The 12,992-nt window shown below is 35.8% G+C and overlaps 1 protein-coding gene across 1 annotated transcript in view; it reads right to left on the reverse strand.

Moving 5' to 3' along the window:
• Nucleotides 1-12,992, reverse strand: part of CR1 (complement C3b/C4b receptor 1 (Knops blood group)) — a 124,733-nt gene that overhangs the window by 16,057 nt on the left and 95,684 nt on the right. The window contains exons 19-21 of the mRNA XM_059932923.1: nt 12,889-12,991; nt 11,645-11,730; nt 9,683-9,910 (exon numbers count right to left, since the gene is read on the reverse strand). Coding sequence (XP_059788906.1) covers nt 9,683-9,910; nt 11,645-11,730; nt 12,889-12,991 — 417 coding nt within the window. The remainder of the gene's footprint in view (nt 1-9,682; nt 9,911-11,644; nt 11,731-12,888; nt 12,992) is intronic.

Raw genomic sequence — 12,992 nt, forward strand, 5'->3', positions numbered from 1 at the left:
AAGCTGAAGAATACAATAACTGAAATAAAAAATACACTAGAAGGAATCAACAGTAGATTAGATGATGCAGAGGAATAGATCAGTGATCTGAAAGAAAAAGTTATGGAAATCTCTTAAGCTGAACAGAAAAGAGAAAAAAGTTTTTTTAAATGGGGATAGTTTAAGAAACCTCTGGAACAATATCAAGCATACTAACATTCACATGGTGGGGGTCCCAGAAGGAGAAGACAGAGACCAAGGGGCAGAGAACTTATTTGAAGAAATAATAGTGGAACACTTTCTTAACCTGGGGAAGGAAACAGACACCCAAGTAAGGAAGTACAGAGAATCACAAACAAGATGAACCCAAAGAGATTTGCACCAAAACACATACTATTAAAATGGCAAAAAGTGAAAGATTAAGAGGGAATATTAAAAACAGCAAGAGAAAAGCAACTAGTTATGTACAAGGGAACCTCCATAAGAATATCAGCTGACTCTTTAACAGAAACTTTGCGGGCCAGAAGGGAATGGCACAATATAATCAAATGATAAAAGGGGAAAATCTACAAACAAGAATACTCTACCTGGCAAAGTTATCACTCATATTTGAAGGAGAGTTTTACAGACAAATAAAAACTGAAAGAGTCAGCACCACTAAACTGGTTTTACAAGAAACGTTAAAGGAACTTCTTTAAGTGGAAAAGAAAAGGCCACAATTAGAAATGTGAAAATTATGAAAGAAAATATCTCACTGGTAAAGGCAAAATAGTAGATCAACTATTTATAAAGCTAGCAGGAAGGTTAAAAGACAAAAGTAGGGAAATCATCTATATACAAAATAAGTAGCTAAGGGACACACAAAACAAAAAGATGTAAAATATGACACCAAAAATATTCAACATTGTTGGGGGGGAGTAAAAATGCAGGGTTTTAGAATACATTCGAACTTAAGAGATCATCAATTAATCATATATACATCTATATGTAATCATAGATGATAGATAGATAGAAGATAGATAGATAGATAGATAGATAGCTATTATAGATGAACCTCATGGTGGCCACAAACCAAAACCTATAATAGATACAAACAAAAAAAGAGAGAAAGGAATCCAAACATAATGCTAAAGAAAGTCATCAAATTGCAAAAGAGGAGAGGAAAAGAAGAAAGAAGAACTACACAACAAAACAATCCCCCAAAATTAACAAAATGGCAATAAGTCCATGTCTATGAATAATTACTTTAAATGTAAATGGACTAAATGCTCCAATCAAAAGACAAAGAAAGGGTGAAAAATACAAAGAACTCATACAACTCAACATCAAAAAAACAAACAATCAGATTAAAAAATGGGCAGAGGATCTGAATAGACATTTTTCCAAAGAATACATACAGATGGCCAGCAGGCATGTGAGAAGATGCTCAGCATCATTAATCATCAGAGAAATGCAAATCAAAGCCATAGTGAGATATCTCCTAGCACCTGTCAGCATGGCTAATAGCAAAAGAAACAAATAACAAGTGTTAGCAAGGATGTGGAGAAAAGGGAACTCTCATGCACTGTTGTTGGGAATGTAAATTGTACCCACTGTGGAAAACAGTATGAAGATTTCTCAAAAAACTAAAAACTAGGGACTTCCCTGGTGGTGCAGTGATTAAGACTCTGCTTGCCAATGCAGGGTACGTGAGTTTGAGCCCTGGTGTGGGAAGATCCCACATGCTGCAGAGCAACTAAGCCCGTGTGCCACAACAACTGAGCCTGCACTCTAGAGCCCACGAGTCACAACTACTGAGCCTGCGTGCCACAATTGCTGAAGCCCGCATGCCTAGAGCCCGTGCTCCATAGCAAGAGAAGCCACTGCAATGAGAAACACGCGCACCACAACAAAGAGTAGCCCGTGGTCTCTACAACTAGAGAAAGCCTGCACGCAGCAACAAAGACCCAATGAAACCAAAAATAAATAAATTAATTAATTAAAAAAAAATTAAAACTAGAACTACTGCATGACAGCAATTCCACTCCTGTGCATTCATCTGAAGAAAATGAAAACACTAATTAGAAAAGATATATGCACTCCTATGTTCATTGCAGCATTATTCACAAAAGCCAAGATATGGAAGCAACCTAAATACCCATCAATAAATGAATGGAAAAAGAAGATGTGGTATACATACACAATGGAGTATTACTGAGGCATAAAACGAATGATATCTTACCATTTACAACAACATGGATGGACCTCAAGGTACTATGCTAAATGACATGTCAGACAGAGAAAGGCAAGTACTACATGATTTCACTTATTGTGGAATCTAAAAAAAAAAAAAACAAATGAACAAACATAAGAAAACAGAAACAGAGTTATAGATACCGAGAACAAACAGGTGGTTGCCAGAGGGGAGGGAAATGGAGTGAGGAAAGAAATAGGTGAGGGATATTAAGAGGTACAAACTTCCAGTTGCAAAATACATGGAAAAAAAAAAGACACAGAGTGGCTGTAGATAGATAGATTAGATAGATAGATAGATGATAGATATAGATAGATGATAGATAGATAGATAGATCGATAGATAGATAGATATAGATATATAGATAGATGCTGCCTATAGGAGACTAACTTCAGATGTAAGGACACACACAGACCAAAAGCGAGGGGATGGAAAAAGATACTCCATGCTTATGGAACTGAAAAGAAAGCTGGGTGGCAATACTTATATCAGAAAATATAGACTTTAAAACAAAGACTGTAACTAGAGACAAATAAGGACATTACACAATGGTAAAGGCATCAATCCAACAAGAAGATATAACAATTGTGTATATATATATACACACACATACCACAAAGAGGAGCACCTAAATATATAAAGCAAATATTAACAAATATAAAAAGAGAAATTGACAATAATACAATAATGGGGGGGACTTTAGCATCCTACTTATATCAATGGACAGATTATTCAGACAAAAAATCAATAATGAAACACTGGCCTTAAATTACACATTAGGTCAGATGCAATTAATAGATATATACAGAGCATTTAATCCAAAAGTGGCAGAATACACATTCTTTTCAGGTACACGTGGAACATTCTCCAGGATACATCACACATTGTAGGTCACAAAAAAGTCTCAATAAATTTAAGAAGACTGAAGTCATATCAAGCATGTTTTCAGACCACAACACTATGAGATGAGATATCAACCATATGAAAAAAACTGCAAAAACCACAGACACGTGGAAGCTAAACAATATGCTACCAAACAATGAATGGGTCACTGAGGAAATCAAAAAATACCTGGAGACAAATGAAAATGGAAACACAATGATCCAAAATCTATGATATATATCTAGAACTATCTAAAGAACTGCAGAAGCTGTTCTAAGATGGAAATTTAAAGCAATACATGCCTACCTCAGGAAACCAGAAAAATCTCCAATAAACAAGCTAACCTTATACCTAAAGGAACTAGAAAAAGAAAAAAGAAACAAAACCCGAAGTCAGTAGAAAAAAAGACATAATAAAGGTCAAAGCAGAAATAGATGAAATAGACATTTAAAAATATATAAAGGATTAGTGAAACTAAGAGTTGGTTCTTTGAAAAGATAGACAAAATTGATAAGCCTTTTGCCAGACCCATCCAGAAAAAAAAAAAGGGCCCAAATAACTATAATCAGAAATGAAAGAGGAGTAGTTAAAACCAACAACATAGAAATACAAAGAATCATAAGAGATCACAGCAACAAATAGACACCAATAAAACAGACAACCTAGAAGAAATAAAGTTCTAGAAATGTACAATCTCCCAAGATTGAATCAGGAAGAAATAGAAACTAGGCACAGAATGATTACTAGTAATGAAATTGAATCAGTAGTCAAAATATTCCCAAGAAACAAAAGTCCAGGATCAGACTGCTTCACAGGAGAGTGCTACAAAACATTTAAAGACTTAACACCTATCCTTCTCAAACTATTCCAAAAAATAGAAGAGGAAGGAATACTTTTAAATTCATTTTACAAGGTCAGCATCACCCTGATACCAAAGCCATGCAAAGATACCACAAGGAAATTAAAAGACAATATGTCCAACACACATAGATGCAAAAATCCACAACAAAATATTAGCAGACTGCATTCAACAATGCAATAAAAGGATAATTTACCATTATCAAATGGGATTTATCTCAGGGATGCAAGGATGGTTCAATCTGAAAATCAATCAAAGTGGCACACCATGTTAACAAATTAAAGAGTAAATATCATATGATCATCCAATAGATGAAGAAGAGGCTTTTGACAATATCTGACATCCATTTATTAAAAAAACGCTGAACGAAGTGGGTATAGAGGGAATATACTGCAACATAACAAAGACCATATATGACAAGCTCACAGCTCACATCATACTCAATGGTGAAAAGTTGAAAGCATTTCCCCCAAGATCAGGAAGAAGACAAGGGTGCTCACTCTCATCACTTTTATTCAACATAGGTTTGAAAGTCCTAGCCTCAGTAATCAGACAAGAAAAATAAATAAAAGGAATCCAAATCAGAAAGGAAGTAGTAAAACTGTCACTGTTTGCACATGACATGATGCTATATGTAGAAAAATTTAAAGATGTCACCAGAAAACTATTAGGACTAATGAAAGAATTCAGTAAAGTTGCAGGATACAAAATTAATACACAGAAATCTCTTGCAATTTTATACACTAATATGAACTATCAGAAGGAGAAATTGCAAAAGCAATCCCATTTTCAATTGTGTCAAAAAGAATAAAATTAAAAAAAAAAAAAAAAAAAAAGAATAAAATAAAAAGGAATAAATCTAACCAAAGAGTTGAAAACTTGTACTCTGAAAACTATAAGACATTGATCAAAGAAACTGAAGACAAAACAAACAAATGGAAAGATATACCATTCTCATGGATTGGAAGAATTACTATTGTTCAAATGACCATATTACACAAGGCAATCTACAGATTCAATGCAATCCCTATCAAAATATCAATGGCATTCTCCACATAACTAGAACAAATAATTCTAAAATTTATATGGAAACACAAAAGACCTTGAAGAGCCAAGCAATTTTGAGAAAGAAGACAAAGCTGGAGGTATCATGCGCCCTGATTTCAAAAAATACTAAAAAGCTACAGTAATAAAAACAGTATGGTACTGGCACAAAAAGCAGACATATATATCAATGGAACATAATATAAAGCCAAGAAATAACCCACACTTATATAACCAATTAATTTATGACAAAGTAGGCAATAATGTACAACTGGGAAAAGTCAGTCTTTTCAGTAAATGGTGTTGGAAAAACTGGACAGCAGCATATAAAAAAATCAAACTGGACTACTTTCTTACCATATACAAAATAGACTCAAAATGGATTAAAGAATTAAGTGTAAGGCTGAAACCATAAATCTCCTATAAGAATATATAGGCAGTACACTTTTTGACATCAGTCTTAGCAACATTTTTTTGGATATGTCTTCTCAGGCAAGGGAAACAAAAGCAAAAATAAACAAATGGGACTACAACAAACTGAAAAGCTTTTGCACAGCAAAGGAAACTATCAACAAAATGAAAAGGCAGCCTACTGAATCGGAGAAGATATTTGCAAATGATATATCTGATAAGGGGGTCAATATCTAAAATATACAAAGAACTCACACAAATCAACATAAAAATCCCCAAATAACCCAATTAAAAAATGGTCTGAGGACCTGACATACAGATGGCCAAAAGATAGATGAAAAGATGCTTAACATCACTAATCATCAGGGAGCTGTAAATCAAAATCATATTGAGATACCAATGCATACTTGTCAGAATGGCCATCGTCAAAAAGACAACAAGTAACAAGTGTTGGCGAGGATGTGGGGAAAAGGGAACTTGTACACAGTTGGTGGGAATGTAAGTTGGTGAAATCACTATGGAAAACAGTATGGAGGTTCCTCAAAAAATTAAAAATAGAACTGTCATATGATCTAGAAATTTTATTTCTGGGTATTTACCCTAAGAAACCAAAAACACTAATTTGAAAAGATATATGCATACCCATGTTCATTGCAGCATTATTTACGATAGCCGAGATATGGAAGCAACCTGAGTGTCCATCAATGTATGAATTCTTCATCCAAAGAAGATGAGGTATACATATATACACACACACACACAATGGAATATTCCTCAGCCATAAAAAAAAGAAATCTTGCCATTTGTGACAACACAGATGGATCTAGAGGGTATTATGGTAAGTGAAATAAGCCATACAGAGAAAGACAAATATCATATGATATCACTTATATGGAGTATCTAAAAAAATAGAACAAACAAACAAAACAAAATAACAGACTCACAGATACAGAGAACAAATGGGTGGTTTCTAGAGGGGTGGGTGGGAAAGGTAAAGGGAATTAAGAGATACAAATTTCCAGTTATGAAATAAATAAGCCACAGGGATATAATACACAGCATAAGGAATATGGTCAATAATATTGTAATAAATTTGTATGGGGACAGATGATTACTAGATTTATTTTGATGGTCATTGAATAAAGTATGCAAATGTCAATGTAGTACATGTGAAAGTAACATAATATGGCACATCAATTATATTTCAATTTTCAAAAAAAGACTCCATATTTTTAGAAAGTTCCCTGGCTGATTTTGCTAATGATAAAGACAGAGAATGACTGCTAAAAAGCATGTTTAAAGAGGACAGTTATTAAGACAAAATGAATTTTATTTACATGAGAAGAAAGCAGCTGTCAAGAGAATGGAATATTACCCTCTTATTTTCAGGAGAAGAACTATCACAGAGTCTCAATTTTTATAATTCATCTTTGAACTATTCCCTGAATCTTCATATTTCTTTATGTAACTAAAGCAAGGAGGGACGAGCTTTCCAGTTTCTGCAGAGCCATGGGGACTCTGATTTTGTGCAGTCTACTCTTGCAAATAAACACAGGAGCGTCTCTGTGGCGGGCCTAATTTTCTCTATCTCTTAAATCAGAGGGCTAGGAGGACAAGAAGGATTTAGGTTGGGGAGAGCCCTAAGATCCTATAACCACAGCAGCCATAGGACTAACTGCTCAACATTAGAAACACATGCATGTCTGAAATCTCTCTTGCCTCATCCCTGACCTTAGTCTAGTATTTCTAAAAAGCAAGAATAGAAAAGAAACAAACAAAGCAAAATCACTTAACTTATAGTTTTGCAAAATCAAAAGAACTACATTTGAAAGGAGACAGTGTTCTGAAAGCAGAACGTACACCAGAATTTCGATTCTTGCCTTACAACTTTCTTCAGTGTCTGTAATTTACCACAATCTTTATTGCTGAAAACTATATAATTTTATTACCCAAAGTGTTTTAGAAAGTCATCATTTGAAAAAAGTTTTTAACTAATTAAAAATTCACCACTGTAATGCATTATGAAACACATTGAGAGAATACATTTTATAGCTAGAGTTGTTATGGCTTGTCTAACCAAGCAGTACTTTGTAATTTGCATCTTTCTGTTACAGATTTGGATAGGTCCTGGCAAATCTCGGGTTTTATTTATTTAAGTTTGAAGATGAATTAGTAAGTGGTGCAAACAATCTCTGCTGTATGTTTCCTGTGGTAACTTGTCTCAAATCCTAATTGGTGTTAATTTTGTGTATTGTAAATGCTTGAATTTAAAACTTAAAAATGCGTGTTTAAGGTTCTTTTTGTAATTATGAGATATAGTAAAGTGTGAATCCATTAAAAAAAGGAGACAGTGTTCAGTGCAGTGTTCAAATGCAGGGGCTGAGCAGGGGTCCAATCCTAGCACCACCACTGCTGAGCTGTGGATCACGGACTAGTTACTGGATCTCTCTTAACCTCAATTTCCTCCTCTGTAAGATCACAGAAATAATAATCCCACCTCATCAGATTGTTTTGGAGACTAACACCAATAACTTTCGTAAAGACCTCAGCATCATGCCTAGTCACAGAATATTATTTTCATTTCCACACTTTGTAGCTTTTTAGAATATTGCCAACAAAGATTTTAAAGTCAGATGCCATTTTTATAAACAGACTTGCTCCAGGGAAGAGAGGAAATAAACACCTCACCTTTAGCCCTGGAGATTGTAATGAGGCTTTGTACCCAGTAATTCTAGGAATTAATTGCTTTTAACCATGCTTCAGGTTCAATATTCCGCACAACAAAGTGTGCTTCTAAGTCTCCTATTAATCTCCTAAGGGTTTTTGTGAGGACCACCTGTGATTCTCTCAGGTCCTTTAGAGCTGAAATATTTTATTAGTTAGAAGCCCATAAAGCATTTAAAATTGGTGTTTGATGTCTATCGTACTACTGGAAATTCCAAAAGTTCTTCCTACTTATTTGGGAGAGTTGAGGGTGCTTGGACAGCCTTGCTTCCTACCTTTTCTTCTGCTTTTCTCCAACTCTATTGATACTCATTTTATGATCCCCTCAGAAGTGATCTCTCAGCCTTATTAGCCTCATGCATCAGTATTTCATAAAAATCAGGCAAGAATACCAAATACCTTTGCAATAAAGATCAAACAGGCTCCAGGTTCCCTGGTGTGTACAGAAAATGAAGGCCTTTCCCACCAACTTGTAGCCTGGGTCACAGGTGTAGTTGACTGTCATCCCAGGAAGGTATGGAGAGGCATGTCCTGCAATGTGGTGGCCATTGTTGATCTTGGGTGGATGTGGACAAGCTAAGAACAAATTCCCTCCAAAACACAAGAAAAGACATTCAGTTAAACTTAGAAGTATGAACACTCCAACACAACTAATAATATCTCTGTCTATTAGAATCACAAGAAAACCCAAAGCAGGCAGGTCCCAACACACTAAATGTTTGCTGATCAGCGGGAAAACCAAGTCTCTAAAGCCAGACTTCTCAGCCTTTAAACAGGACCATCTGTAATCTCTACCTGTAAACTGCATCAGTTGGGAATACCACTGGGATCCACAAACTACCAATTCAGTGCATTCTGTCCTCACTGGAGGACGGAGCTCGTGTGGATAATCACAGCCACAAGTGCACCTGATTGTCTGGTACTGTCGTTTAAAGCCAGACTAATATGTAAAAGGAATGAGCTACAGAGGTCAAGAGCACAACCTTACATTCCACTTCTCCAGGGCATCCTGAGTTCCCTTGGCTAAAGGTGAGATGAAGGGTCAACAAAATACAGTCACATGCTGGAGCAGAACTCAGAAATAACAAAAGTAGGATAAATTCCTATATCAGAGTTTCCTTAATTATTTCTACAACATCATCAATTCTGAAATATATTACTAACATCAACATGTGCTTTTTGCTCTGCACACCCATCCATCTAGTATAAAGACAACTCAGTAGAGATGGCGTAACAATGTTTTCTTTGGCATTTGTTTTCAGTGCTTTGAAAATATTTCCTATAAAATCTAGGCTTCACTGATTCTCTCCACTCTCTCCTCTCTTCACCATCCCACAATCATCACTCCAGAGGGAAGGGTCATCAGAACACCCCCAACTGGGACAGAGTGTGGCACATCTAAAGCCATCTGTTATTCACCTGGCAGGTAATTCTGTCCCATATTTATAACAAAGCTATATTCACAAGCAAAAAGGACTGTCACTACAGAAATATGGAGGTTTGGCTTAGACATGCTGATCCTTCTAGGGCATGGGGAAATGTGCACTGACCATTAGGAACAGAAAGTTCACAGCGAGGGGCAGGGCCACTCCAAACCCCATTTCCCTGACTGTCACTGGTGCAGCGGATGGTGCTCTCCCCAGTGAGGCTGAAGGTCATCCTTCTGTCTGGGTGGGAGTCACATGTGTAACCAATTTCTTCTCCATAAGGAATGTCTCCCAGAGAAGTTCCTGTGTGTTTCCCATTAAGGATAGCTGGAGGATTTGGACAAAAGATTTCTAGAAAGAACACAAAAGTTTTAGGTTCCATTAGTTTCAATCAAAAGGATTGTAAAATAATTATGCCCTGTGATTGTTGTATTAATACATTTTTTCTATGACAACGTACTTAAATTGGATGGAACTGAAATATGTAAGGCTTCCTCTGAGAAGGATCTAACTCAGGTGAGACAAATTACAGTTTGTTATGAAAGTACAAAATGCTCTTCAGGTAGCTAAATATTTAATCCATTTGGAGTTAATTAATTTTTTTTTCCAGCAACCATTTTATTGACTAATTTATGTCAGGCATCATAAGAATCCTGGGTTGACAATGGGGTACAACACAGACAAGATTTTTCCCTCAAAGATTTGAAATTCTAGGGAAATCTGGGTTAAGTTTATTAAACATGGACTATCATTTTCAGCAGATGAAAATTTTTCTTGATGACTCAAGACAATTATCATCAGTACCAATACCAAATATACAATAGTGTCATCAGAATACATTGATTCCCATAGGGCTCTTTATAGACAGATTAAAGGGCCTCAGGGAGCCTGTTTTTCTTCTTCCTTTTTTGTTTTTTCTTTCTTTGAAGCTATCAGCTGTCATTTCTTTCTGTCAAACAGTGTATCTGTTTCTAGCAGTTCCCGCCCTGAAACTAATTTGATGCTCTTAATCTGGTACCAACTTAGGAAGAGATATCAGATCTTGTCAGAAACGTGTATAAAGTGAGGGTACACTAAAGATTGACTTCTCATATCTGGATTTTAACTAGGTGCTTGTTTTTCCAGTTTACTTATATATTTATTTTCAGCTTTATGTGTCACAGGAAGGTTGAGCTTGCTTGATATCTGCGTTTAATACATATTGAATGTTCTTGTAAAGCTCCACCATAATCCCATAAGATGTTCAAACAGACTTCTAGCAAAGCGTTTTAACAAAATCCAAAATAAAATGAACAATCTAATCATCAGGAAAAGGCATTTTAAAAAGTCTTAGTAAACAGAGTAGGACAAATCAGTATTGTTTTTGTACATAGAACACTTTTATATATTTATCAATTTCTGAATCTTTATTTGAGTTTTATTGAAATTTAGGGCACCTCACCTAATCATTTCAAATATTGACTCACCTTCCTGCACCACACTAATTTATCCTAAAAATGTTTTCTTTTCTCTGTAACACTTACCACTTTTTGACATACTATTTTACATATTCTATTTTTAAATTTGTTTACTGGCTTGTTTTCATTGTCTGCCTCCTTGAACAGAAAATGAACCTCGTGAGAGCAGGGATAACACTATTCAGCACTCTCTCTAGATTCAAAGTCCTGGCACATGGGAAGCCTTCCTCAATAAATACCATGAACAAAATGAGAGGCTGAATAAATAGTTCAGATATGTGAGAAGATAAAAGGACATAAATATTTAAGAGAAATTACTCCTTGGTGATAAAACTGAAAAAGTAAATGAATAAAGAAATTTTGGTGTACTGTTATGTCATCTACTTTCTCCCCACATATTCCCCACAAAATTCAACACTGACATTAAACTAGTGACTTACAGATTAGTAATATGAACACATGATGTATAATACCTGCCAGACCTTTTTTGAAATTCTTCCAACAAAGAAGTATTTTACCAGTAATTTGTTAAATAAAGATCCAGACAACAGGTGATTCCATGAGGTGAAACATACTAGAAAAACATAAGGGGAGATATCCAGAATGCAGAGTTATTCTTTCTACTCACGTTCACACACAGGAATACTGCTGTTCCAAAGGCTCTTCATTCCAACCAAGACACAATGAGAAGCAGAGCTGCCTTTTAATCGGAATCTAAGGAAAAAAAAAAGGTAGCAAGTAGGGGAGAAATTCCCATTTCTCCATCTCTTCATTGATAGATGGTCAGCTTTCTCACTTCAGCCTAAATACCATTAAGTCTCAGTTCTTTAGGAACCTGAATTCAGTAGTTGCCAGAAATTCAGAAGCCGAAGTATTGTAAAGTATTACGGGGTCCTGTGACAGACAAAGCAAGCAGAACTTGTACACTTAATAGTCAAACAAACAACATAGCCCAGTGTCACCTCAAAAGTCCCTGAACAAAGAGGTGGACTCTCCCCTGTGCCCTAGACCCACACCCATCTCTCACTGACAGTCCTCCGACATTCCTCTTATCCTCATTAGTGAGTCATGAGAAAGAACAGCTCCTGATCTGGGGAAGCAAAGCAGGGAACATCTGAAAAGAGAACTGACACTTCTTGCCACTACAGCTGTAATGGCCAGAAGGAGGCTAACAGAGGTCTCTGCCACTGAAATGCCCAGATTATTATTAGATCCTAGGGTCCTTATGAAATCTGCTCATCATTATTGGGTGGCAGACTTTGTAAAAGTCAAAGATTCCTGGAAATTATTAAAAATAACTACTATATTGCCCAGTCTTGTTACCTCCCACAGACAGTGCATTCTACTGAGAGTCCTAGATCCACATGAATAACTAATAATATTACCTGAAACAATAACATTGGCCATTATGATTCCAATGTCAAAGAATTTACTGATGCAAACAGATGTGATTGGATTAAAAATACTTGCCCATATACTATTACAAAGTCCACTATTGATTAGTTTTTAGTTTCCTAAAACAACCTTTGCCTGATTATCACATTGCAAACAATTCTTGTCTTATACATTAAACTTTTTGTTAGTAAATTTCCCACAGAACTATAATTTTCTGCCTCCAAACAACTATTTCCCCATTTACTTGAAGCTCCAACCATGAATTCAAGATTAGTGTCTATATTTATGTTTGTATTCAACATTGAATTGCATGTGCCAATTTCTTTATCTCCTGATAGTGGTGCCCCTGGGTCAGAAGTCAGTCTCCCCAGGTACTTCTATTCCACAGGTCAGCCTTACTTTTTGGATTAACTCCTGAACCCAAGAGAGTCACTACCCAGCACTGTGTTCCTGTTCTTTATTCCAGGTCACACTTACCCTTCATTACAGATGAAGGATACTTTTGCTCCAAGCTGGAAATTAAGTGGAAAGAGCACACGTCCATTAGGAAGTTGGTCCAGGAAGTCAGCACATGATTTCAC

This window comes from Balaenoptera ricei, chromosome 1 (genome assembly GCF_028023285.1).
Source record: "Balaenoptera ricei isolate mBalRic1 chromosome 1, mBalRic1.hap2, whole genome shotgun sequence".
In the NCBI taxonomy this organism is placed as follows: domain Eukaryota; kingdom Metazoa; phylum Chordata; class Mammalia; order Artiodactyla; family Balaenopteridae; genus Balaenoptera; species Balaenoptera ricei.